General features: G+C 46.3%; 1 protein-coding gene across 2 annotated transcripts in view; it reads left to right on the forward strand.

Annotated features, from left to right (window-relative positions):
* The window catches only part of TCERG1L (transcription elongation regulator 1 like), a 621355-nt gene that overhangs the window by 584303 nt on the left and 9911 nt on the right, over positions 1-27141 (forward strand). For both annotated transcript variants that reach the window (XM_063962190.1, XM_063962191.1), the window contains exons 11-12: positions 18063-18186; positions 22368-22457. In XM_063962190.1, the coding sequence (XP_063818260.1) occupies positions 18063-18186; positions 22368-22457 (214 nt within the window). The remainder of the gene's footprint in view (positions 1-18062; positions 18187-22367; positions 22458-27141) is intronic.

Genomic DNA, 27141 nt, shown 5'->3' on the forward strand with positions numbered 1-27141 from the left:
AAAACAATCAATGGGTGGCACCGTCACTGCCCCACAACACCGGCATTTGGCCAGCAGAGTGACTGGCACTGCAGCTTTTACAGTCCTACAGTAGGTACTCTCCTGGTGCTGTACTACCTGGTGCCATCTGTAATGCCCCCTTGGTGTAACATCATGACTTCACACATTTAGGGGCAGGGCTGGCACATCGGGCAAAATCACCCTGCTCTGGCACTGCCTAAGGATTTTACTAGATGTAGAGGTTGTGAGATATTTAATAATAAAAAGTAAATGTAGTTCTAGGTCTTAGCAATCTGCACAGTGCTGGTGACAATTGTGTTGTTTCGATCATAGTAGCCCTGTTGAAACACGTTCCCATTTGCATTTCCCTGCCTCTTCTTTGTGAGTTACTAGTCATCACTGGTACCGAGATTTGAACCAGGGTTCCCAGATATTGGGCCTAATTCAGACCTGATCGCTGGGCAGCGATTTTTGCAGCCCAGCGATCAGATAGCCGCCGCCTACGGGGGGAGTGTATTTTCTCTGTGCGAGTGTGCGATCACCATGTGTAGCAGAGCTTTGTGCAGTTTCTGCTCAGCTCAGGATTTACTCAGCCGCTGCGATGATCGGGGCCCAAGCTGACGTCGGAATACCTCCCTCCAGACGCCTGGTCCCTCCTGCATTTTTCCGGACACTCCCTGAAAACGGTTAGTTGCCACCCACAAACGTCCTCTTCCTGTCAATCTCCTTGCGTTCACCCGTCACACAAACCTATCGCTGACCGGCGATCCCTGTTGTTGTCCGACGCGCGTGCATACGCATGCGCAGTTCAGATCTGATCGCAGGCTGTGAGAAAACGCAGCCTAGCAATCAGGTCTGAATTAGGCCCATTGTCAGAGTTATCCATATTATTGTATAGTCTGTGTTCTTAACTGCCGAGTCAACTACTTCTGCATATTACATGCGGCTTTTCAGCAGCCTATGGAAGATAAGCGGAATATTTGTCATTCTGACTTTCCCGCTGTGTTAATATAAGTATACCGTTTAAACCTGCACATTATGGCTCCTTTGTCAGTTTTCAATCTGTACTCCCTTTTTTTTTTTTCTCCAAACCAGTGAATTCATATTTTCTGCAAGGACAGAAACATAACATATCTTGAGAGTGAAATTGTTGTGAAATTTCCCGAGACCTGAGGTTTGCTACAGAATTGGCTATTTTGTAGATGTACAATCTTCCAATCTCCTGTCTGTCTCTTCACCATGCTATAGAATACCACCCTGCACTGTATATTTTTGTTGCATTCATAGAGCATGAATATAGCTGAGGCGATGGTCAATTCTTTCTGGTTTGTGGTGTTTTTGGATCAGCAATACTCATCAACCATGGTTTGTCACCAATTATCGATTGATTTATATTTGCCATTGATGGCAAGGGACAGAAAAAATGTGTTTTTTTATTAGGTTCAGTCTCCACAACCCTATGCAGCCCCCTTCCCTGATTGGTCCACTGCGCACCATGTAGCACAAGCAGAAACATTCATTAGTGGTGCAAACCACCGATGGCTTTTCATCAATGGTTTCTTGCCATCAATGATTGCACCATCGATGGATAGGACTGAGAAGTGTTAGGATATGTATGCAATTTATTTCTATGGGCACATCAAGGCAAATCTAGAAAAAAATTGTAAAAAATTGCTCATGCTTATTATTAATATCTATGTGCAGCTTATTTTATTGCAAAATAGCTGATATGCTGGATTCATCCTGTGGGTTAATTGCTCACGTTGTACGACTGACTACTATTTTTACTTAATGTAATACAGTGGATGTGCTCAACTGTGAACTGTAGAAGTGTAAAGGGTGTAATTTGCCATTACAGCTCTGTGGTGTTTGCTCACAGTATCCAGTGCATACTTACCTACATTTCTTACCCGGGGAGGAGAAGCAGGTGGGCGGCAACTGGGGTGTGGGACTGAGCCAATGGCATCATTAGGCCCCGCACACCGCACGAGAAAATACCGCGATTGGCCAGTATTTGCATAGGGGCGCGATTTGCATATAATCGCGTCATTAAGCCCCGCCAGGTTCGCGATTTTGCCCTATTTAGCTACCCATTCTGCCCACTTCCCTCAGAAGTGGGCAGAATGTGGGAGTGGTGCCCACTCTTCCGGGGCTGCGGGGGACTACCCGAGAAACCGGGTGTCTCCCGCAGAATCCGGGTGAGTAGGTAAGTATGATGCAGTGGTGCCTCTTCTCCTCAGTCTAGCACATGCTGCTGTGTGCTGGGCTGCAGTGTGGCCAGAGAGGCACTTAAAGTACTCTTTTTTTTCTGTATTTTTTTCTCTAAGTGTGCATGGCCGCGCCTCCCATGATTAGGCCACACCCCCTGAAAAGTAATTTACCAATGATGGGAGTTCTATTTAAGATGGGATGTTTCCCATAGCAACCAATCAGATTCCAGGTATTATACTCTAGAAGGTGCTAGATAAATGAGAAGTAGAATCCGATTGGTTGCTACATCCCATCTTAAATAGATCTGCCTTCTTAGTAAATGTACCTCATTATATTTAATGGAATCCGGTCTGAAGATCGACACTGTCTAGGTCGACAATGTTTAGATCGACTACTATAGGTCGACAGTCACTAGGTCGACAGGGTCTGAAGGTCATCAGGGTTTCTAGGTCGACATGTGCTAGGTCAACAGGTCAAAAGGTCGACATGAGTTTTTAAAAAAAAAATATTTTTTGAACTTTTTCATACTTAACGTTCCACGTGGACTACAATTGGAATGGTAATCTGTGCCGAGCAAAGCGGTAGCGGAGCGAGGCACCTTGCCCGATGCATGGCGAGCGAAGCGAGCCGTGCGAGGGGACACGGTGCACTAATTGGGCTTCCCGGTCACTGTACGGAGAAAACAACACCAAAAAACCATGAAAAACTCATGTCGACCCTTTGACCTGTCGACCTAGCACATGTCGACCTAGAAACCCTGTCGAACTTCAGACCATGTCGACCTAGTGACTGTTGACCTATAGTGGTCGACCTAAACATTGTCGACCTAGACACTGTCGATTTGATGATCCACACCCATATTTGATTATGTTTTTGACATGTTTGTTACAATTTCAGCCTTCAATTTCTGTAAATATAATTGAAACAATGGTGCATGGAAAGGAATATCCATAAAATAGAAAATGGTTTCAATAGTTACATTTGAAAATCTATATACAGTATGTCAATTTGATGGTTAAAATGACAAGTCCCACTATCTCTCTGTTGTTGGTGTTTATATTAGATTTGTTTTTACGTACCTGTTTATTTTTAATTTATTCTTTATGTAAACTTGGAAGATTATTGAAGATTATTCCAATAACTGAGACCTTCTGTTGCGGTATTTGAGTGAAAAAAATAAATGTCTTTACAAAAGAGACCATTTTACCTGCAGTTGTTATGACGTCTGTTTATATTGTTTGAATTACATCTTCTGCGCTATTTAGTAGACTGGAAAAATAAAAGATGCTGAAATCCTGTGGGAACAGAAGGATTGTTAGTGTAAATGATATCACAAATTGTGTATTGCAAAGTAAAGGGGTTGGGTACGGAATCCCGGCAGTCGGAATCATGGCAGTCAAAATACAGACACCGGAATCCCGACCCTCAGAATCCCAGCAGGTGGGCGAGCAGAATGAAGCCCCTTGTGGGCTCGGTGGCTCACTTTGCTCGCCACAGGTTCTGTTCCCACTCCATGGGATCCAGACATTGGAATGCAGACTGCCGGGATCCAGATATATAAAACTCCAGACATCCATACATGACTAGCCATCTTGAAAGGATGTTAGCTGTCTTGTGCGATTGTGGGGCCACAGAGGACACTTGAGGGGAAGCATACTGACCATTATTAGCAGTTACAGGTCAGGCAGTGATATGTTGCAGAAGGGTGAACCAGACGTAGGACATAAGTGTTGGGTGACAGCATGCAGGAGCGGTCACAGTATGGAAACAAGTACCATTAGGTGATTGTGTAACTGATGGCATGAGGAAGGTGGCAGGCACAGGAGGTCTTCCTGACAGATAGATGGGTGGATAGATTGATTAAATCTATCTATAAACAGTATCTATCTATCTATCTATCTATCTATCTATCTATCTATCTATCTATCTATCTATCTCAAGTATAAACTATGAGCCTGATTCAGAGATATGGTGGCCAATCCCGGGATCGGCGGGATCCCGGGATTTAGGCCCAAAAATGGCCGGGATTCAATCCCGGGATTGGAAGCTCCAATCCCGGGGATTGAGGGATCAGCGTTGAGCGTCTACAGGACGCTCAAACGCTGCCCGGCTTCCTGTTTCCAGGACCCTGGCAGCGTGAGAGGTCACGCTGCGCTGGTAGCTGTTGCTGGGAGACGCCAGCAGCATTCACGCGGTGTTCCCCTCCCGCCCGCCCCCGGTATATGGTGAGTTATATGTGCGGGGTGGGTGGGGCGAGGGGGCGGCCACCTAGGTAAAAGCCAATCCCGGGTATCCCGGGAATCCCGGGATTAGCCATTTCTCTGACGTCCTAGTGGATGCTGGGACTCCGTAAGGACCATGGGGAATAGCGGCTCCGCAGGAGACAGGGCACAAGAATAAAAGCTTTAGGATCAGGTGGTGTGCACTGGCTCCTCCCCCTATGACCCTCCTCCAAGCCTCAGTTAGATTTTTGTGCCCGAACGAGAAGGGTGCAGGCTAGGTGGCTCTCCTGAGCTGCTTAGAATAAAAGTATATTTTAGGTTTTTTATTTTCAGTGAGTCCTGCTGGCAACAGGCTCACTGCATCGTGGGACTAAGGGGAGAAGAAACGGACTCACCTGCGTGCAGAGTGGATCGGGTTTCTTAGGCTACTGGACATTAGCTCCAGAGGGACGATCACAGGTTCAGCCTGGATGGGTCCCGGAGCCGCGCCGCCGGCCCCCTTACAGAGCCAGAAGAGCGAAGAGGTCCGGTGAAATCGGCGGCAGAAGACGATCCTGTCTTCAGACTAAGGTAGCGCACAGCACCGCAGCTGTGCGCCATTGCTCTCAGCACACTTCACACTCCGGTCACTGAGGGTGCAGGGCGCTGGGGGGGAGCGCCCTGAGACGCAATATAACATGATATACCTTAGATTGGCTAAAGAATACATCACATATAGCTCTGGGGCTATATGGATGTATTTTAACCCCTGCCATTTTTTACAGAAAAAGCGGGAGATAAGGACGTCGTGAAGGGGCGGAGCCTATCTCCTCAGCACACAAGCGCCATTTTCCCTCACAGCTCCGCTGGAAGGACGGCTCCCTGACTCTCCCCTGCAGACTTGCTACTGAATCAGGGTAAAAAAGAGAAGGGGGGGCACTATTGGCAGCTATAAACTATATAAACAGCAGCTATAAGGGAATAACACTTATATAAGGTTATCCCTGTATATATATATAGCGCTTGGTGTGTGCTGGCAGACTCTCCCTCTGTCTCTCCAAAGGGCTTGTGGGGTCCTGTCCTCTATCAGAGCATTCCCGGTGTGTGTGCTGTGTGTCGGTACGTGTGTGTCGACATGTATGAGGAGTAAAATGATGTGGAGGCGGAGCAATTGCCTGGGTTAGTGATGTCACCCCCTAGGGAGTCGACACCTGACTGGATGATCGTATTTAAAGAATTAAGTGATAATGTCAGCACTTTGCAAAGAACGGTTGATGACATGAGACAGCCGGCAAATCAATTAGTGCCTGTCCAGGCGTCTCAGACACCGTCAGGGGCCCTAAAACGCCCGTTACCTCAGTGGGTCGACACAGATCCAGACACAGATACTGAGTCTAGTGTCGACGGTGAGGAGACAAACGTAATGTCCAGTAGGGCCACACGTTACATGATCACGGCAATGAAGGAAGCATTGAACATTTCTGACACTACAAGTACCACAAAGAAGGGTATTATGTGGGGTGTGAAAAAACTACCAATAGTTTTCCCTGAGTCAGATGAGTTAAATGAGGTGTGTGATAAAGCATGGGTTTCCCCCGACAAAAAAATGCTAATTTCTAAAAAATGATTGGCACTATATCCTTTCCCGTTAGAGGTTAGGACACGTTGGGAAACACCCCCTAGGGTAGATAAGGCGCTCACACGTTTATCTAAACAAGTAGCGTTACCGTCTCCTGATACGGCCACCCTCAAAGAACCAGCAGATAGAAGGCTGGAAAATATTCTTAAAAGTATATACACACATACTGGTGTTATACTGCGACCAGCAATCGCTTCAGCCTGGATGTGCAGTGCTGGCGTCGCGTGGTCGGATTCCCTGACTGAAAATATTGATACCCAGGATAGGGACAATATACTGTTAACTATAGAGCATTTGAAGGATGCATTACTATATATGCGTGATGCACAGAGGGATATTTGCACCCTGGCATCAAGAGTAAGTGCTATGTCCATTTCTGCCAGAAGAGCGTTATGGACGCGACAGTGGTCAGGCGATGCGGATTCCAAACGACATATGGAAGTATTGCCGTATAAAGGGGAGGAGTTATTTGGGGCTGGTCTATCGGACCTGGTGGCCATGGCAACGGCTGGAAAATCCACCTTTTTATCCCAGGTCACTTCACTTCAGCAGAAAAAGACACCGTCTTTTCAAACTCAGTCCTTTCGTTCCCATAAGTACAAGCGAGCTAAAGGCCATTCCTTCCTGCCCCGGGGCAGAGGAAGGGGAAAAAGACTGCACCATGCAGCCGCTTCCCAGGAGCAGAAGCCCTCCCCTGCTTCTGCCAAGTCTTCAGCATGACGCTGGGGCTTTACAAGCAGACTCAGACATGGTGGGGGCCCGTCTCAAGAATTTCAACGCGCAGTGGGCTCACTCGCAAGTGGACCCCTGGATTCTACAGGTGGTATCGCAGGGGTACAAACTGGAATTCGAGGCGTTTCCCCCTCGCCGGTTCCAGAAGTCTGCTCTACCAAAGTCTCCCTCCGACAGGGAGGCAGTTTTGGAAGCCATTCACAAGCTGTATTCCCAGCAGGTGATAATCAAGGTACCCCTCCTACAACAGGGAAAGGGGTATTATTCCACGCTGTTTGTGGTACCGAAGCCGGACGGCTCGGTGAGACCAATTTTAAATCTAAAATCCCTGAACACTTACATAAAGAGGTTCAAATTCAAGATGGAATCACTCAGAGCGGTGATAGCAAACCTGGAAGAAGGGGACTATATGGTGTCTCTGGACATCAAGGATGCTTATCTCCACGTCCCAATCTACCCGTCTCACCAAGGGTACCTCAGGTTTGTAGTACAAAACTGTCATTATCAGTTTCAGACGCTGCCAATTGGGTTGTCCACGGCACCTCGGGTCTTTACCAAGGTAATGGCCGAAATGATGATTCTTCTTCGAAGAAAAGGCATCTTAATTATCCCTTACTTGGACGATCTCCTGATAAGGGCAAGGTCCAGGGAACAGTTAGAAGTCGGAGTAGCACTATCTCAGGTAGTGTTACGTCAGCACGGGTGGATCCTAAATATTCCAAAATCGCAGCTGATTCCAACGACACGTCTACTGTTCCTAGGAATGATTCTGGACACAGTCCAGAAAAAGGTGTTTCTCCCAGAGGAGAAGGCCAGGGAGTTATCCGAGCTAGTCAGGAACCTCCTAAAACCAGGCCAGGTGTCAGTGCATCAGTGCACGAGGGTCCTGGGAAAAATGGTTGCTTCTTACGAAGCGATTCCATTCGGAAGATTCCATGCAAGAACGTTTCAGTGGGATCTACTGGACAAATGGTCCGGATCGCATCTTCAGATGCATCAGCGGATAACCCTGTCGACAAGGACAAGGGTGTCTCTTCTGTGGTGGCTGCAGAGTGCTCATCTACTAGAGGGCCGCAGATTTGGCATTCAGGATTGGGTCCTGGTGACCACGGACGCCAGCCTGAGAGGCTGGGGGTGTTATGGTTCCTGTACTCCAGACCGGAGGAGATCTTATGGCAGGGATCTGAGTACAGGAAAACAAGCTGGTTGTGGGAGCTGGATAGCCTAGTAACCCCTGGCGCCCTAACTCCGTTGTCTCGCCCGTGTAATCAGAAATCCCCTGCGAGACTATGGTTGCTTGAGCCCATGGCAGCCGCGTTCGAAGGGCGGATTATGTCTGCCCAACCCCGATGCCCCCGCAGGTCTTAAAGGGAGACAAGGGGAAGTCCGAGACAGGGTGATAACAAGGGGCCCTCTGACTAAGCAACCAGGCCAGGGGTTACAAGCTAACTAACTAAATCAAAAGGTATGTGCGGACTAGCCGCCAGGAAAAAGGACAACCAAAGATCCACTGATCCGACACTCCTATCCGGCACCGCCGGACACCAGAGTGGATCTGTGGAAGCGGAATCCTCCGCAAAGCTCCAGAACACAATTAAACAAAATAATAAACAGAAGCGGACAAGCCGCAACACACGGCTGCGCCGCGACTCACGACACCACCAGATGTTAAAGGTGCTCGGTCAGACTCCAGGAACGGATGGTAACTTCCGAGTACAGGATCTCTGAGGACAGGAACAACCAAAAGGACCGGGACTGGGAACTCTCTGCAGCAGACACAAGCAAACAGGAAGCTATCACCGGCGTCTGTAAGAAGTCCTGAGGGTGCCTTTATTCAGGCACCCTCCAATCAAGATCCAGACAGGACAATCAAATAGAAATGCCGTGCAGCTTGCATGCTGCACGGCCAGCACATAATCAGGGTAATGAGAATAGACCCAGCAACGGGGAACGCGGCTGAACGTGGCGTCCCCGTTGCTAAGGTCAGAGCGGCTCCGTGCGCCCGGCGTCTTAGCGTTGCCAGGGAGCCGGCGGCTGAACGCGCACGGCGTCCCTGGTTGCTAGGCGCCGGGCCGCACGGCCGAGCGGACCCCGGCGCCTAACAGTACCCCCCCCTTGAGGAGGGGTCAAGGAACCCCTAAAGCCAGGTTTCCGAGGAAATTCACGAAAAAATGCTTTTTTGAGCTTTGGGGCATGAAGGTCTTCATCCAGGACCCACGACCTTTCCTCTGGCCCATAACCTCTCCAATGCACCAAAAAATAAAGCCGACCCCGGGACAACTTGGAATCGAGAACCTTCTCAACCAAGAACTCTTGCTGACCCTGTACATTAACTGGTGATCTCCCCTGAGATTTTTTACGAGGAAATCTGCTGGACGAAACATATGGTTTAAGCAATGAGCAATGGAAGGTATTTCCGATCCGTAAAGTTTTTGGTAAACGTAACCGGAAAGCAACTGGATTGACTTTTTTGATAATGAGAAATGGTCCAATAAATCTAGGACCCAATCTGGCTGAGGTTTGTCGAAGTTTGATGTTGCGAGTCGACAACCACACCCTGTCTCCTACTTTAAAAGTGCACGGCCGCCGGAGCCTGTCAGAAAATTTTTTTTCCCGGAAAGCTGCTTTTCTGAGAGCCAGGTGCACTTTTTTCCAAATAAGTTTAAGATGAGAGGTCAGGGCCAGAGAGGAGACAGAGGAATGTTGAAAAAATGAATTAGCTCTGGGGTGGAAACCAAAAACTGCAAAAAATGGAGACACATTGGTGGAGGAATGACAGGCATTATTATAAGCAAACTCCGCCAATGGAAGAAACTCAGACCAGTCATTTTGGAGTTTGGCCGAGTACAAACGCAAATATTGTTTTAGAGATTGGTTAACTCGCTCAGTCTGTCCATTGGATTGTGGATGATAGCCGGAGGTTAAAGATAATTTCATTTTTAACGAAGCACAAAAAGACCTCCAAAATTGCGCAATGAATTGTGGACCCCTGTCAGAAACAATATCAGTGGGTAACCCATGGAGTCTGAAAACATGACGGAGGAACAAGACTGCCAATCCCTGGGCAGATGGCAATCGGGGAAGAGCAATAAAATGGGCCATCTTGCTAAAACGGTCCACTACCACCCATATGACTCGGCATCCGGCTGACAGAGGGAGATCCACCACAAAATCCATGGAGATATGCGACCATGGCCTAAGAGGAACTTTCAAGGGCATAAGTTGACCAATAGGCAAAGAACGGGGAACTTTATGCTGTGCACAGACCTGACACGAAAAAACAAACTCTTTAATGTCTTTGGAAAGACCAGGCCACCATACTGAGCGGGATACTAATTCCAAAGTCTTAGCGATTCCCGGATGCCCTGCAACTTTGCTATCATGAAATTCCGCCAAAACAGTTGCTCTCAAAAACTCAGGAACAAAAAGACGACTAGCAGGAGTATTTCCCGGAGCTTGATGTTGAAGCAGTTTTAATTGGGAAAATACATCCTGTGTGAGACCTGCCTGAATGACTGAAGGCGGAAGTATGGGAGTAACAGGACTGTTGTCTTGAACCGGAAGGAAACTGCGTGACAGGGCATCTGCCTTGGTATTCTTGGAACCTGGTCTGAAGGTGATAATGAATTTGAAACGAGTAAAAAATAAAGCCCAACGAGCCTGTCGGGCATTCAGTCGTTTAGCCGATTCAATGTATTGAAGATTTTTGTGATCAGTCAAAACTGAAATGGTGTGGGTAGCTCCTTCAAGCCAATGTCTCCACTCCTCGAAAGCCCATTTAATAGCCAGCAATTCCCGGTTACCAACATCGTAGTTGGATTCTGCAGATGAGAATTTCCTGGACATAAAGGCACAAGGATGTAACTCAAGGGAATCTGGATCCTTCTGAGAAAGGATAGCCCCTACTCCAACCTCCGAGGCATCTACCTCAACAATGAAAGGTAATTCTGGGTTGGGATGTCTAAGGACAGGGGCTGAGACAAAGGCTTGTTTCAAGGCCTGAAAAGATAACTCCGCTTCACATGACCAATTGGTAGGATCTGCTCCCTTCTTAGTAAGTGCCACAATGGGAGCAACTAGGTCAGAGAAAGAGTGAATAAATCTTCTATAGTAGTTTGCAAACCCTAAAAAGCGCTGAATTGCTTTTAAATTGTTTGGTTGCGCCCAACTAAGGATGGCTTGGAGCTTTTTTGGTTCCATTCGGAATCCCCGAGGGGAAATAATGTACCCTAAAAAGGATACTTCCGTGACATGAAATTCACACTTCTCCAGCTTGGCATATAAGTGATTTTCACGTAATCTCTTTAGCACCTGACGCACCTGGGTAACATGTTGTTCCACGGAGTCAGAATATATCAAAATATCGTCTAAATAGACCACGACGAATCTTCCCAGAAACTCACGGAGCACATCATTAATGAGATCCTGGAAAACTGCCGGAGCGTTAGATAGGCCGAATGGCATGACCAGATACTCATAGTGGCCCGACTGAGTACTAAATGCCGTTTTCCACTCATCCCCTGACCTGATTCTGATGAGGTTATATGCTCCTCTAAGATCAATCTTAGAAAAAATAACAGCCGAACGTAGCTGATCAAAGAGGACAGAGATCAGCGGCAGAGGGTAAGTATTCTTTACTGAGATCTTATTCAAAGCTCTAAAGTCAATGCAGGGTCTGAGTGAACCATCCTTCTTCTCTACGAAGAAGAAACCTGCACTTAAAGGGGATTTAGATGGCCTGATAAACCCTTTCCCAAGGCTTTCTTTCACATACTCATTCATGGCCACCGTTTCAGGACCAGACAATGCATATAACCTTCCTTTAGGCAACGTGGCACCAGGAATTAACTCAATGGCACAATCATAAGGCCTATGGGGAGGCAAAATATCCGCATTGCCCTTGGAAAACACATCAACAAAATCCTGGTATTCCCCAGGAATATGTGCGGAACTGGCGGCAGCTACTCGGATAGGAAGCGTAATACATTCTTTATCACAGATGGTACCCCATTGTAGGATCTCCCCAGACTGCCAATTAATGATGGGATTATGAAAGGCCAGCCAAGGATGACCCAGAACCACAGGAACTGCTGGACAATGGGTAAGGAAAAACTCAATTTTTTCAGAATGCAGAGCTCCCACCGAGAGCAAAACAGGTGGTGTACATAGAGAAATAACCCCATTGGATAAAGGACTCCCATCTAAACCATGCATGGTGATACACCTACCCAAGGTTAGCTGAGGAATACCTAAGGCCTTGGCCCATGTTAAATCCATAAAGTTTCCTGCAGCTCCACTGTCCACAAAAGCAGAGACCGAGGAACAGAGGCTGCCATAGGAAACTTTAGCAGGAACCAACAGTGAATTATTTGAGGAGATGAGCTGCAGACCAAAGTGAACCCCCTCACAACTCACTTGGTCAGGAAGTTTCCCAACTTGTTTGGACAACTACGGGCAAAATGTCCCTTACCTCCGCAGTATAAACACAGACCATAATTTTGCCTCCTGGTTCTTTCTTCCGGAGACAATTTGGAGAGACCAATCTGCATAGGCTCCTCTATGTCTACAGGAATGGAAGGAACCCAGGGAGAGGACCCGACAGATGCCCCTTTTTCAGCCCTCCGCTCTCTGAGCCGACGATCTATTTTAATAGATAGCTCCATGAGGTTATCGAGGGTCTCAGGAGCGGGATACTGGAGGAGACTGTCTTTTATAGATTCAGATAAGCCGAGGCGAAACTGACTGCGCAGGGCTGGGTCATTCCAGCCACAGTCGTTCGACCAACGGCGAAACTCCGTACAATAATTCTCTGCGGGATTCCTACCCTGTCTAAGAGCACGCAACTGACTTTCTGCGGACGCCTCTCTATCAGGGTCGTCATACAATAGCCCTAAAGATTTTAAAAAGGCGTCTACAGACGATAAGGCCGGATCGTCTGTCTTTAAACCAAAAGCCCAGGTCTGAGGATCCCCCTGAAGTAGAGAAATAATAATCACAACCCGCTGAGCCTCTGTACCTGAGGTAACTGGTCTTAAACGAAAATACAGTTTGCAAGATTCTTTAAAATTAAAAAACTGTTTTCTATCCCCAGAAAAACGGTCAGGCAGATGCATTTTTGGTTCAGGGATGACCCTCGGGGAAGTCCGTAACAGATCTTCCTGTGACCTCACCCGGAGGGACAGATCCTGAACCATCTGAGTAAGTTCCTGAATCTGACTAACAAGAAGCTGGCCAGGGTTTGGCCCAACACCGGTGGGATTCATAAGGCCGACAAAAAATCTCCCAACTAAAAAGTGAAAAAATTTACTGTAAGTTTAATCTTTTCTTTTGTTGGCCGGTGATAATGTTATGGTTCCTGTACTCCAGACCGGAGGAGATCTTATGGCAGGGATCTGAGTACAGGAAAACAAGCTGGTTGTGGGAGCTGGATAGCCTAGTAACCCCTGGCGCCCTAACTCCGTTGTCTCGCCCGTGTAATCAGAAATCCCCTGCGAGACTATGGTTGCTTGAGCCCATGGCAGCCGCGTTCGAAGGGCGGATTATGTCTGCCCAACCCCGATGCCCCCGCAGGTCTTAAAGGGAGACAAGGGGAAGTCCGAGACAGGGTGATAACAAGGGGCCCTCTGACTAAGCAACCAGGCCAGGGGTTACAAGCTAACTAACTAAATCAAAAGGTATGTGCGGACTAGCCGCCAGGAAAAAGGACAACCAAAGATCCACTGATCCGACACTCCTATCCGGCACCGCCGGACACCAGAGTGGATCTGTGGAAGCGGAATCCTCCGCAAAGCTCCAGAACACAATTAAACAAAATAATAAACAGATGCGGACAAGCCGCAACACACGGCTGCGCCGCGACTCACGACACCACCAGATGTTAAAGGTGCTCGGTCAGACTCCAGGAACGGATGGTAACTTCCGAGTACAGGATCTCTGAGGACAGGAACAACCAAAAGGACCGGGACTGGGAACTCTCTGCAGCAGACACAAGCAAACAGGAAGCTATCACCGGCGTCTGTAAGAAGTCCTGAGGGTGCCTTTATTCAGGCACCCTCCAATCAAGATCCAGACAGGACAATCAAATAGAAATGCCGTGCAGCTTGCATGCTGCACGGCCAGCACATAATCAGGGTAATGAGAATAGACCCAGCAACGGGGAACGCGGCTGAACGTGGCGTCCCCGTTGCTAAGGTCAGAGCGGCTCCGTGCGCCCGGCGTCTTAGCGTTGCCAGGGAGCCGGCGGCTGAACGCGCACGGCGTCCCTGGTTGCTAGGCGCCGGGCCGCACGGCCGAGCGGACCCCGGCGCCTAACAGGGGGGCAGTCACACAGGGAAAAAATTTCCAGGGCTTGTGGTCAAGCATGGAAACATCTCTTCATATAAACATTCTGGAACTAAGGGCCATTTACAATGCCCTAAGTCAAGCGAAACCCCTGCTTCAGGGTCAGGCGGTATTGATCCAATCGGACAACATCACGTCAGTCGCCCACGTAAACAGACAGGGCGGCACGAGAAGCAGGAGGGCAATGGCAGAAGCTGCAAGGATTCTTCGCTGGGCGGAAAATCATGTGATAGCTCTGTCAGCAGTGTTCATTCCGGGAGTGGACAACTGGGAAGCAGACTTCCTCAGCAGACACGACCTTCACCCGGGAGAGTGGGGACTTCACCCAGAAGTCTTCCACCTGATTGTAAACCGTTGGGAAAAACCAAAGGTGGACATGATGGCGTCACGTCTAAACAAAAAAACTAGACAGATATTGCGCCAGGTCAAGGGACCCTCAGGCAATAGCGGTGGACGCTCTGGTGACACCGTGGGTGTACCAGTCAGTGTATGTGTTCCCTCCTCTGCCTCTCATACCAAAAGTACTGAGAATCATAAGAAGGAGAGGAGTAAGAACGATACTCGTGGTTCCGGATTGGCCAAGAAGGAGTTGGTACCCGGAACTTCAAGAGATGCTCACGGAAGACCCGTGGCCTCTACCTCTAAGAAAGGACCTGCTCCAACAGGGGCCTTGTCTGTTCCAAGACTTACCGCGGCTGCGTTTGACGGCATGGCGGTTGAACGCCGGATCCTGAAGGAAAAAGGCATTCCAGATGAAGTCATCCCTACCCTGGTCAAAGCCAGGAAGGATGTAACCGCAAAACATTATCACCGCATTTGGCGAAAATATGTTGCGTGGTGTGAGGCCAAGAAGGCCCCTACAGAGGAATTTCAACTGGGTCGTTTCCTCCATTTCCTGCAAACAGGACTGTCTATGGGCCTAAAGTTAGGGTCCATTAAGGTTCAAATTTCGGCCCTGTCGATTTTCTTCCAGAAAGAACTGGCTTCAGTACCTGAAGTTCAGACATTTGTAAAAGGGGTACTGCATATACAACCTCCTTTTGTGCCTCCAGTGGCACCTTGGGATCTCAATGTTGTTTTGAGGTTCCTTAAGTCACTTTGGTTTGAACCACTCACCACTGTGGACTTAAAATATCTCACATGGAAGGTGACGATGCTGTTAGCCCTGGCTTCAGCCAGGCGTGTGTCAGAATTGGCGGCTTTATCATATAAAAGCCCTTACTTAATTTTTCATTCTGACAGGGCAGAATTGAGGACTCGTCCTCAATTTCTCCCTAAGGTGGTTTCTGCCTTTCACATGAACCAACCTATTGTGGTGCCTGCGGCTACTAGGGACTTGGAGGACTCCAAGTTACTTGACGTTGTCAGGGCCCTGAAAATATATGTTTCCAGGACGGCGGGAGTCAGAAAGTCTGACTCGCTGTTTATCCTGTATGCACCCAACAAGCTGGGTGCTCCTGCTTCTAAGCAGACTATTGCTCGTTGGATTTGTAGTACAATTCAGCTTGCACATTCTGTGGCAGGCCTGCCACAGCCAAAATCTGTGAAAGCCCATTCCACAAGGAAAGTGGGCTCATCTTGGGCGGCTGCCCGAGGGGTCTCGGCTTTACAACTTTGCCGAGCAGCTACTTGGTCAGGGGCAAACACGTTTGCTAAATTCTACAAATTTGATACCCTGGCTGAGGAGGACCTGGAGTTCTCTCATTCGGTGCTGCAGAGTCATCCGCACTCTCCCGCCCGTTTGGGAGCTTTGGTATAATCCCCATGGCCCTTACGGAGTCCCAGCATCCACTAGGACGTCAGAGAAAATAAGATTTTACTTACCGATAAATCTATTTCTCGTAGTCCGTAGTGGATGCTGGGCGCCCATCCCAAGTGCGGATTGTCTGCAATACTTGTACATAGTTATTGTTAACTAAATCGGGTTATTGTTGTTGTGAGCCATCTTTTCAGAGGCTCCTTCGTTGTTATCATACTGTTAACTGGGTTCAGATCACAAGTTGTACGGTGTGATTGGTGTGGCTGGTATGAGTCTTACCCGGGATTCAATATCCTTCCTTATTATGTACGCTCGTCCGGGCACAGTATCCTAACTGAGGCTTGGAGGAGGGTCATAGGGGGAGGAGCCAGTGCACACCACCTGATCCTAAAGCTTTTATTCTTGTGCCCTGTCTCCTGCGGAGCCGCTATTCCCCATGGTCCTTACGGAGTCCCAGCATCCACTACGGACTACGAGAAATAGATTTATCGGTAAGTAAAATCTTATTTTTTCAATCCCGATACCTGGGATTGAAAAAATGGCCTGGGATTGGCTTCCCTATTCAGAGATGTGCACTAATGCTGCCACAGCTGTGAATGCAGCGACTGTGAGAAATATACAAATGCCGCAGCCGCCTGGATCTGTATTGAGGTGACTTTTGTGAGTCTCAGTGGCTATGTACAAAGAGGCAGTGTTGGTCACAGATCAGTTGATTACAGTATATTGACCTTATGCACCCTATGATCATGCAGCATGAACGCAGGAAGTGAGACACCGGAGGCACTGTTACCTCATACGGGATTGCAGATGTAGATTATACATTATACTGTGTGTGTGTGAATAACGTGTGTATTTTTCTCCAGTGGGTGCTCTTTTAGATTAAACCAGCAGAATAGTGTGTTGTTTGTACACATCTATTTAACCTGAATGTATGATAGCCTCTGCTATAAACATTCACACATTGCCTTTACTAAATTACAATCTGCAGAAAGCAAACACCAGGCAACACTTAAAACCTGGAAATATCAGGTACGGCATCATAATAACTATAGGACATGCCAATTCTCCAATTTTAGAAAATGTCAATTTCAAAATGCAATGAAAGGGATTTCCCATTGGGGGAGGACCATTGGTGAGCGTGTCTGCATATTTGGCTCCACAGGAATCTTTTTCAGTTAGATGCACACCTGCCTATTCTTCTCGAAGTTGTCTTATTTTTCGGGTAGTCCCCGGCACCCCCAGAAGAGTGGGTACTCCTTCGCATTCCAGTGCTTCCTTGTGAGACAGGCAGGTTGAGGGGAAAAAATAAGTGCAATCATGGCACCGGGTGGAGGGGGCTTGGCCTATGCAAATTGTGTCATTAAGCCCATCCCCTAACCAGCAAATTGTGGTATCTTACCCAAGGTGGGTGTAAGGCCTACTGATGTGACCGTTGGGCCCAGAGACGCCAAAGAGGCAAGCAAAGTCTTCTCCCTGGGTTTCTCCCAGAGAGGAGACTGAGAAAGTAGGTAAGTATGGTTAGATATAGCACAATGGAGAGAGACCTATGTTTCAGGTACAGAGGGACCAGAGTGTTAAGTTTTTGTTTGTTTTGTTAAGGACAATTAGAACCAACTACAGATGTGGCCACACATCTATTCTGCGATTTGGAGGCACTGGCATACTGGAACCTAGGCACAGTTGCAACTTAGTTTGCCGAGCTTCATCTTAGTATGCTGCCCATGTATTCCTATGGGCACATTACTTGGACGCATATGCCCATCCTAGTTACAGGCACACTTGCCGCGCCTGGATCACCATGAGTACGCCCAACTGCAGGCTGGATGAGTATGTCTATATCTGTATATAAAATCATCTATTGGAAGAACTCTGGGGTTTATTTACTAAAGGTCAATTTTCATCATTTTAAAATTGATAAAAATCGATGTAAATCGACTATAAATAAATATACCATTATAGGGGGTTATTTGGCAAACTCTGGAGAGAGATAAAGTGGAGAGAGATAATGTACCAATCTCCTGTCATTTTACAAATGCAGCCTGTAACATCGAAGTTAGAAGTTTTATCTCTCTCCACTTTATCTTTTGCCAAGCTTTGATAAATCTCCCCCATAGTGCCTTTTGAATGCATAATCATTTTCTTAAATAATTAATATAATATGTTTGAATTTTTTTCAAAGAACCGATGATTCTCATACAGTTGAGCAAGATGAAGTCGAGAATGAAAAGTCACTATCCCTTAAATTATTACCTCCTTTGGAAGAACGGATGACATACTTCAGAAACATGCTTCTTGAAAGAGGGGTAAGACAGCCATTTTTGTTTGCATTATTTGTCACTTTCACACTTGAATACATTTTATTGCATCATTGTATGAGGTATGATGTTGAATTACCAAGAAGTCTTGTCCAAAATAGTTTGTGCGTTGCAGTGGCGCACTCGGGTGGGGGGTGTTCTGAGTACCCAGAACCCCCCCCCGATGGACCAAATCAATTTTATTGCTAACCATGGCTTGCGAGTGTAGCTCCGCCCACTCGAGGCATTTTGCCATGATTTGCGGACCCTCTGGGTAGAGCTACACACAATGACCTCTCTCAGCCAGCAGCAGGTGAACCAGAGCTAATGGTCACAAGTCTTGTGAGGCTGCCTAATCTGAATGTGACCACCACACAAACTGATCCCTTCCTAGCTGACCTTGGTAAGGAACCTCTGCCTTCAATCAACCATTGCTTCATATTCAGAAAGACTTTTAAACACAATATACCAACAGTTTTGTACATCTGCACTAATTTATTAGCTTTATGCATTATATATAGTAACATAGTAACATAGTATCTAAGGTTGAAAAAAGACAATTGTTCATCGAGTCCAACCTATTTGTTGTCTCCTATGCACGATTATTTTGTAGAAAAGTTGTTGACTGCCGTTACGTTTTACCCCTCTTTTTTATAATAACCAAAGTGCGTGACTATGCCCCGTAACCCTGGATATCCTTATCCATTAGGAATTTATCTAACCCATTCTTAAAAGTGTTGACTGAGTCGGCCATTACAACTCCCTCAGGCAGGGAATTCCAAACACGTATCGTCCTTACCGTAAAAAAGCCTTTACGCCGTATTGTGCGGAATCGCCTCTCCTCTAACCTGAGCGAGTGTCCACAAGTTCTCTGTGTTGATCTAACCAAAAACAGGTCCTGCGCAAGATCTGTATAATGTCCCCTATATATTTGTAAATGTTGATCATGTCCCCTCTTAATCTCCTCTTTTCTAGTGTAAACATGCCTAGTCTTGCAAGCCTTTCCTCGTATTCCAGTGTCTCCATACCCTTAATTAGTTTGGTCGCCCGCCTTTGAACCTTTTCTAGCTCCAGGATATCCTTTTTGTAGTAAGGTGCCCAGAATTGTACACAGTATTCAAGGTGTGGCCTCACAAGTGATTTATATAACGGTAGTATAATACTCTCGTCCCTAGCATCAATTCCCCATTTTATGCATGCTAATATCTTATTAGCCTTCTTTGCTGCAGTCCTACTTTGGGTACTACTGCTTAGTTTGCTATCTATGAGGACACCTAAGTACTTTTCCAGTACAGAATCCCCTAATTTTACCCCATTTAGTAGGTAGGTGTTATTTTTGTTCTTGTTACCACAGTGCATTACCTAACACTTGTCTGTATTGAAGCGCATTCTCCATTTCGCTGCACAAGCTTCTAATTTAACTAAGTCGTTCTGAAACGACTCAGCATCCCCCTCTGCATTTATAACTTTACACAATTTGGTATCATCTGCACAAATTAACACCATGCTCTCTAGACCTTCTGTTAGGTCGTTAATGAAAATATTGAACAACAGCGGTCCTAATACTGAGCCTTGCGGCACACCACTTAGCACTTCAGTCCATGTTGAAAAAGATCTATTAACCACAACGTGCTGCTCCTTATTATCTAACCAGTTTTTGACCCAAGTGCATATTGTGCTTCCTAGCCCTGGTTCTTGTAGCTTGTAGATAAGTCTCATGTGTGGTACAGTGTCGAATGCTTTGGCAAAATCTAAAAAGATTACATCCACCGCTTTACCCTGATCTTGGTTTGCGCTTACTGTTTCATAAAAGCCAAGTAAATTGGTTTGACAGGATCCGTCCTTCATAAACCCATGTTGATTCCTTTTAATGACCTTATTGACTTCAAGGAACTTCTGAATACTATCTCTTAGAATACCTTACAATACTTTCCCTACTATAGATGTAAGACCAACTGGTCTATAATTACCTGGTTCAGCTTTACTTCCCTTTTTTAATATAGGCACTACTTCCGCTATACGCCAGTCTTTGGGAACCATACCTGATATTACTGAATCCTTAAAGATCAAAAATAGCGGTTTTGCAAGTTCAGAGTGAAGCTCCATTAGAACCCTTGAGTGTATATATATATATATATATATATATATATATATGTGCATGTCTTTTTCAAGCCAAATTAACAAGGTCAATAGCACCAGGAAAAACAAATGGGAACATAACTAATTGAATACATTATTTAAATATAAAGAGTAAATAGTAGTAATAATAATAATAATATAAAAATTATGTATATATAAAACTACTGTAGGCTACTTTATTGAGGGGGTAATTCAGACCTGATCGCTCGCAAGTGTTTTTTTGCAGTCCTGCGTTCAGATAGTCGCCGCCTACAGGGGGATTATATTTTCGCTGTGCAAGTGTGCGATCGCATGTGTTGCATAGCTGCACAAAATTATTTGTGCAATCTCTGAGTAGCCCAGGACTTACTCAGCCGCTGCGATCACTTCAGCCTGTTCGGGAACGGATTTGACATCAGACACCCTCCCTGCAAATGCTCGGACACGCCTGTGTTTTCCCTGACACTCCCAGAAAATGGTCAGTTGCCACCCACAAACACCCTCTTCCTGTCAATATCCTTGCGATCGCCCGTGCGATTGCTTTTTTCACCATCCCGTCGCTATGCACCAATACCCGGTGCAGTCATCCGATGAGCCTGTGCATTGCGGTGCATACACATGTGCAGTTCAGACCTGATCCCAGGCTGTGAGAAAACGCAACCTAGCGATCATGTCTGAATTACTCCCTGAGATACAAATATATTAATAGCACCTGAAGTCTAAAATCATAGCATATAGCAAGTGAGGTGTAGAAAGGGGTTCGGTATTAATTACCGGCGGATGGGTTGGTCAGGATTCTAACAGCGGCACCCCGTCCTCCAGAATGCCGGCAGCGAGTCAAGTGCTAAGAGTCCCCTTGCGTGCTTGCTGCGCTTGCCACTCTGTGGCCATCCACGAGTGGAATAGCCCTGTTGCGTCGGGATTCCGGCTGGTGGCATTGTTGGTTGTCAGGATTCCGGAGTCGGTATCCTGACCACCGGGATCCCGACAGCTGGCAAATTAAACGTATACCATAGAAAGTCATAAAATCTCATCTTGTGATTTGACGATGCTTCTGAGTAAGTCGTGGAGAAATTTGTCTGATGGAAACCCCCCATTACAAATCATGCGTTTGCCCCTGCATTGTGAGTGCATTGCAATAACGTGAAGCAGTTAGCTTCCAGATGAATAGGATCCCGGCGGTGGATATACTGACACCGGGATGCCGAGGGAGGACACAAACTTGGCATCTAAATACCAAAGCTGGACGGAATGCCGGCATCAAAATACCGCCAGCCGACATACCGAACGTTCGGACATCGGGACTCGCTGCCGTCCTGCCGGGGGTAGAGGTTAGGTTTAGGCTGCAGAAGGGTGGTTAGGCTTGGGGTGCAGCCACGGGAAGGTTAGGGTTAGGGACCGGGGAGGAAGGGTTAGGCACACAAAAGGCGCCCCAACCCTTACCTGGCAGCAGCAGCTGTAGCTCTTCTCCTCAACCCAGCACACACTGCTATGTGTTGGGCGGCAGTGAGGCCATGGTGGCGCTTAAAGTACTATTTTCTGTATTTTATTTTTCTAAGGGTGCATGGCCACGCCTACTGTGCTTAGGCTACACCCCCTGAAAAAGTACCTGGGCCCAGCCAGGCTCTGTACTGCCCTGGACACAACCACTGTACCAGAATGCCCACCTTCAATGTTGGGTGGGTATTGCTAATGTCTAAATATTGAGTACTGTATGTCCTAAAAGTGTCCTAATGTGACAACACATTGGAATGCTATGGACCTATGTGTATCTATTAGCTTAGGTTCTTATGGTCTAGATACGTTGTGCAAGTAAAATTAATCATAAGCACTCTTGACTATTAAGCCAATATAATGAGATAATTTTCCATAATGTATTGTTCTTATGTATCAACATATAAATACTGACAGATATCTCTAACAATGGTAGATACTTAACCCAGCTACGTATAAATGTTTTTCAAGTTCATTAAATGTCGCCAGACAATAGCTGGATGGAAAGTGATTCTTCTCTCTGTTATTACGTGGACAGAATGTTTATCATGACACTAACTGTTCTCAATGTTCTGCAGGTGTCAGCGTTTTCTACATGGGAGAAGGAGCTGCATAAAATAGTTTTTGATCCTCGATATCTCTTATTGAACTCCGATGAGCGAAAACAGGTCAGTTCCGGTGCTATTATGTGTAAATACAATTGAGGGGTGTTCACAAAAGTCTCTTCCTAAACGACTTTTAAAAAGTAATGATTTACACATTGTTATTTTCTGTGAATTACATATTACCACTAAAATTGTTATTTACTCATTTTATCATAGTCATTTTAGTGTTTTTTTTGTTTTGTTATTTTAAAGGATTGAAAATGGTCTATTAATGATAACACGCAACACGCTCATTTGATTAGAGCCAACATAAAAAATAAAATGGCAGGACCTGGTGCTTAGGGGGGTGTAGGCAAGGATGGGGGAGGGCTTACCTGTGCCCTGTGGCAAGGTCACAATATCCTGGGGAATGTGATTCCACCTTCTTGGCAGGCTCGCCACTCCCCTCGACAATGTATAATTAACTTTTTATTTATTTATTTTATGTAAATAAAGCATATTTGAACAAACCTAGTCCTAAAACAATATGGCCAGATGTAAGGAAATCCGAGTTCGGCGGTCATGCGGGATGCCGGATGAACTCAGTCATTTTTTTAAAAGGGCAATTATATACAATAAACCATGTGTTCATTACATCCCGCCCTATGTGTTGAACATGATGGTAATTTTATCAGGCCCATTCTTAACAAGTACATTACCAAACTCTTTCGTGCTACAAATACATTTGTTAATTGGTTATTTTTTACTAAAAGAACAACACGTGCGTTAAAATACTTGTAATGGCTCAATGATCCTGTTGCGAATTCCACTCATTATACATTTATAGATAGAGAGAACAAGAGATGGATGACTGAACCTTTTGAAGTGTGTTATGGAGTTCATATGAGAGATGTTTTGCATGGTTTGAACAAATGATCGGAACATTATTCACTGCTTGAGATGCACTCATATGAAACATAACTGTACTATTTAGAAAAAGGAAAATTACATTAGTTTAACTAAAACAAACAAGCAAACATAATATTTCTCCAACGTCCTAGTGGATACTGGGAATTGAATATTTCTATGGGGTATAGATCGGGTCCATTGGAGCATGGCACTTTAAGAAATTAATAGTGTGTGCTGGCTCCTCCCCTCTATGCCCCTCCTGCAGACTCAGTTTAGAAAAATGTGCCCAAGGAGCCAGGTGCATTCTGTTGCTCTCCAGAGTTTTCTTCAGAAATGTATTTTAGTTTATTATTTTCAGGCACACTGCTTGGCAACCAGTCTGCCTGCGTCGTGGGACTTAGTGGGGGGACTGAACCAACTTCCTCAGAGTTAATGGTTCGTATCCCCGCTGATAGGACACTGAGCTCCTGAGGTGATGTTTCTCATACCCCTCGGGTGTGAGCCCACGCCGGCAGCATACCGCCACCCCTAACAGATGTTGAAGCAGACGCGGTATGGTGAGTAATATGCCGGGGTCCCAGTTAGTTGGTCCCTGATGCAAATGGTGACATGAAGGGACAGTGATCACCCAGCTACGGTCTGCGGTGCCCGCTGTGTACCCACACTGGCATTATACATTAAAAAGGGGGCTGCGCACTCTCTTTTTACACAAAATGGAGAAGCCAATGGAGAAGGTTTTATTCAAGCCTCTTTGTAGTCCCGAAGCCGGATGGCTCTGTACAGCTGATCTTGAACCTCAAATCCCTGAAACCTTATCTTCGAGTGTTAAAATTCAAAACGGAATCACTAAGAGCGGTAATATCAAGTCTGGAGGTGGAGGTGTTTCTAGTATCCCTGGATATCAAGGATGCATACCTGCATATCCCAAGATGGCCACCCCATCAAGCGTTTCTCCAGTTCATTGTACTGGACCAACATTTCCAGTTTCAGGCCTTACCCTTTGGTCTCTCCACAGCCCCAAGGGTATTCACGAAAGTCATGGCAGAAATTAACTGATGCTGCAATTGTGCACGATGGGTGTCAATATAATCCCGTACCTGGACGATCTCCTGATAAAGGCGGTGTCCCGGGAACAGCTGCTACACAGCATCAATTGACTACTCGTCTGCTTACGGACCACGGATGGATCCTAAATTTCCAGAAATCTCACCTGGAACCGTCGCAGAGAATTCAGTTCCTGGGAATGATCCTTGACAATGCCTATTCTATACCTTGTATAAAACACGCTAAAAGGTTAAAGAACACAGTACGCAATTGGCGTATGGGTACCGTAAGGGTACGCCCTTAGCGTAGCGGACGCTGTATCGGGAGCGAGCTGCTCGAGCGACACAAACGCTCGCGAGAATACGCTGTTGGTATCGGGCACACTATAGGTGATCGACTACCGTAATGCTACGCTATCAGCGTAGCGGACGCTCGAGACCACGAGGAGCTCACGAGCGGCGCAGACGCTCACAGTGTTAAACCTTTATAACTATACCATAAACAATGTACTTATACTGTAAACCTTGTGCAGTGATAAGGTGTAAATGCAACACAGTGTAACCTTGTTAGTTTAAAAGCTGTATGAGCGTAAGTGACGCTCAGAGAACCCCTTAGCAATATAATAAACACTCAAATACCGGTCTAAGGGTCTAACGCCTTTTAAGGAAATGAATGAACGTTCAATTGCAAAAGAATAATACAATACAAGTTATACACTACCAAGATAACATAAAATACCTAACCGGATAACTACACATAAAATACAATACAGATACAATTACATTTAAAGGGGGGAAGGAGAGAGAGAGAATGGCTTATAACATTAAATAAGAGACAATATGGTTGCAGAGAACTTACGCACCAGGGGAAACAATCGCAAGCGCCTTTTCTGGATATCCAGCTCCCGATTATCAGCAATGAGAACCGTTGAAGAGAGTAATAGAGAGCTGGCCCAGATCGGCTTGTCTTTATATACACTTACACACAGTACAGTACAATGGTCCCTACATTCTTATTGTTCATTGGACACAGGAATTCGTCTTCGCATTATAACAAAAGGTCATAGGTTGGTTCATACAGGTGGGCTGTGACTATTTCAAACTGCTCAGGTGGGAGGGAAACTGGGTTTCCCGCCGCATGGGTAATAAAGTGCAAATATAGTAAATGTCCATAAACTTCTTATGTCCATAACTATACGCACGAGCGATTAATCCGCTTCAAACCAACACCGGAATATTGCTAATTATATTCTCTTCCGATGGATACTAAACACCACTGTGTAACCCCTGTCTGACCCTTCGTATCAAACAAAGAGGGATCTCTTTGTCCCCGAACATACTACATTAACTAAACTTTCAGATTCTATCAAAGGGACCATAATCTACAAAATACATTATATGAATAAAATATGTTACGATTGAGTCGCCCGCTAGACGAACATAAACTCTACCGTAAATGCGCATACCGCGCGCCTGCGGGTGCATGCAACTGAGAGTATGCGCACGCACGGGAGGGCTCATGCACACGCAGCAGGCACTCGCATGAGGTGCAAATATGGCAATGTGCATCATGATATTTTTCTGACTTTGACATCCTGGATATGGTGTCTCAGAAGGTTTACCTTCCATAGGGCAAGGCCTTGACTATTCAGTCTATGGTCTGTTCAGTACTAAAACCATGCAGGATCTCAATCCACCTTTGCATTCACTTGCTGAGCAAGATGGTAGCCTGCTACGAGGCAATACAGTACGTTAGGTTCCATGCACAACCATTTCAACTGGATCTGTTGGACAAATGGTCGGGGTCTCACCTGCACATGCATCAGAATATAACCCTGTCACTGAAAACAAGGATTTTCCTACTATGGTGGCTACAAGTCTCCATTTTGTGGAGGGTCGGAGTTTCAATACCCAGTCTTGGACTCTGTTAACAACGGATGCCAGCCTCTGGGGTTGGGGGGCTGTGACCCAAGGGGCACAATTCCAGGGGAAATGGTCATGTCAGGAATCTGCACTTCCAATCAACATCCTGCAACTCAGGGCAATTTACAATGCTCTCCTACAGGCCTCATACCTCCTTCAGAATCAGGCTATCCAGTTGGACAATGCCACGGCATTGGCGTACATTAACTGACAGGGAGGAACAAGAAGCAGGGCCACAATGCGAGAGGTGTCAAGGATACTCCTCTGGGTGGAAGCCAACGCAAGGGCCATATCAGCCATATACATTCCAGGAGTGGACAACTGGGAAGCGGACTTCCTAAGCAGGCGCGACCTCCATCCGCAGAATGGGGCCTTCACCCTCAGTGTTTCAGCAACTGATTCACCGATGGGGCTGTCCGCAAATAGACCTGATGGCTTCTCGTCTCAACAAAAAGCTCTGTCTTTACTGTTCCAGAATGAGGGATCCACAGGCAATAGCGGTGGACGCTCTGACGTCACAGTGGACTTACCAGTTTGTGTACCTGTTTCCTCCAATTCCTCTCATTCCAAGAGTTCTAAAAAGACTCAAAGGAAAGAGTTCAGCGACCCTTTGTTCCTCCCATGGCTTCGTGGGACCTCGATGTGGTCTTGACCTTTCTCCAGTTGGAATTATTTGAACCCTTACATAAGGTAGACTTAAAATGCCTAACATGGAAGATTGTTATGTTACTGGCCTTAGCTTCTGCTCGACGTGTGTTGGAATTGGGGGCCTCATCCTGTAAGAGCCCATACTTAAATTTTCATGAGGATAGGGCGGAGCTCAGAACTCGCCCACAGTTTTTGCCGAAAGTAGTGTCTGCCTTTCATGTAAATCGACCAATTGTGGATCCAGT

The sequence above is a fragment of the Pseudophryne corroboree genome, chromosome 3 (assembly GCF_028390025.1).
Source record: "Pseudophryne corroboree isolate aPseCor3 chromosome 3, aPseCor3.hap2, whole genome shotgun sequence".
Lineage (NCBI taxonomy): Eukaryota > Metazoa > Chordata > Amphibia > Anura > Myobatrachidae > Pseudophryne > Pseudophryne corroboree.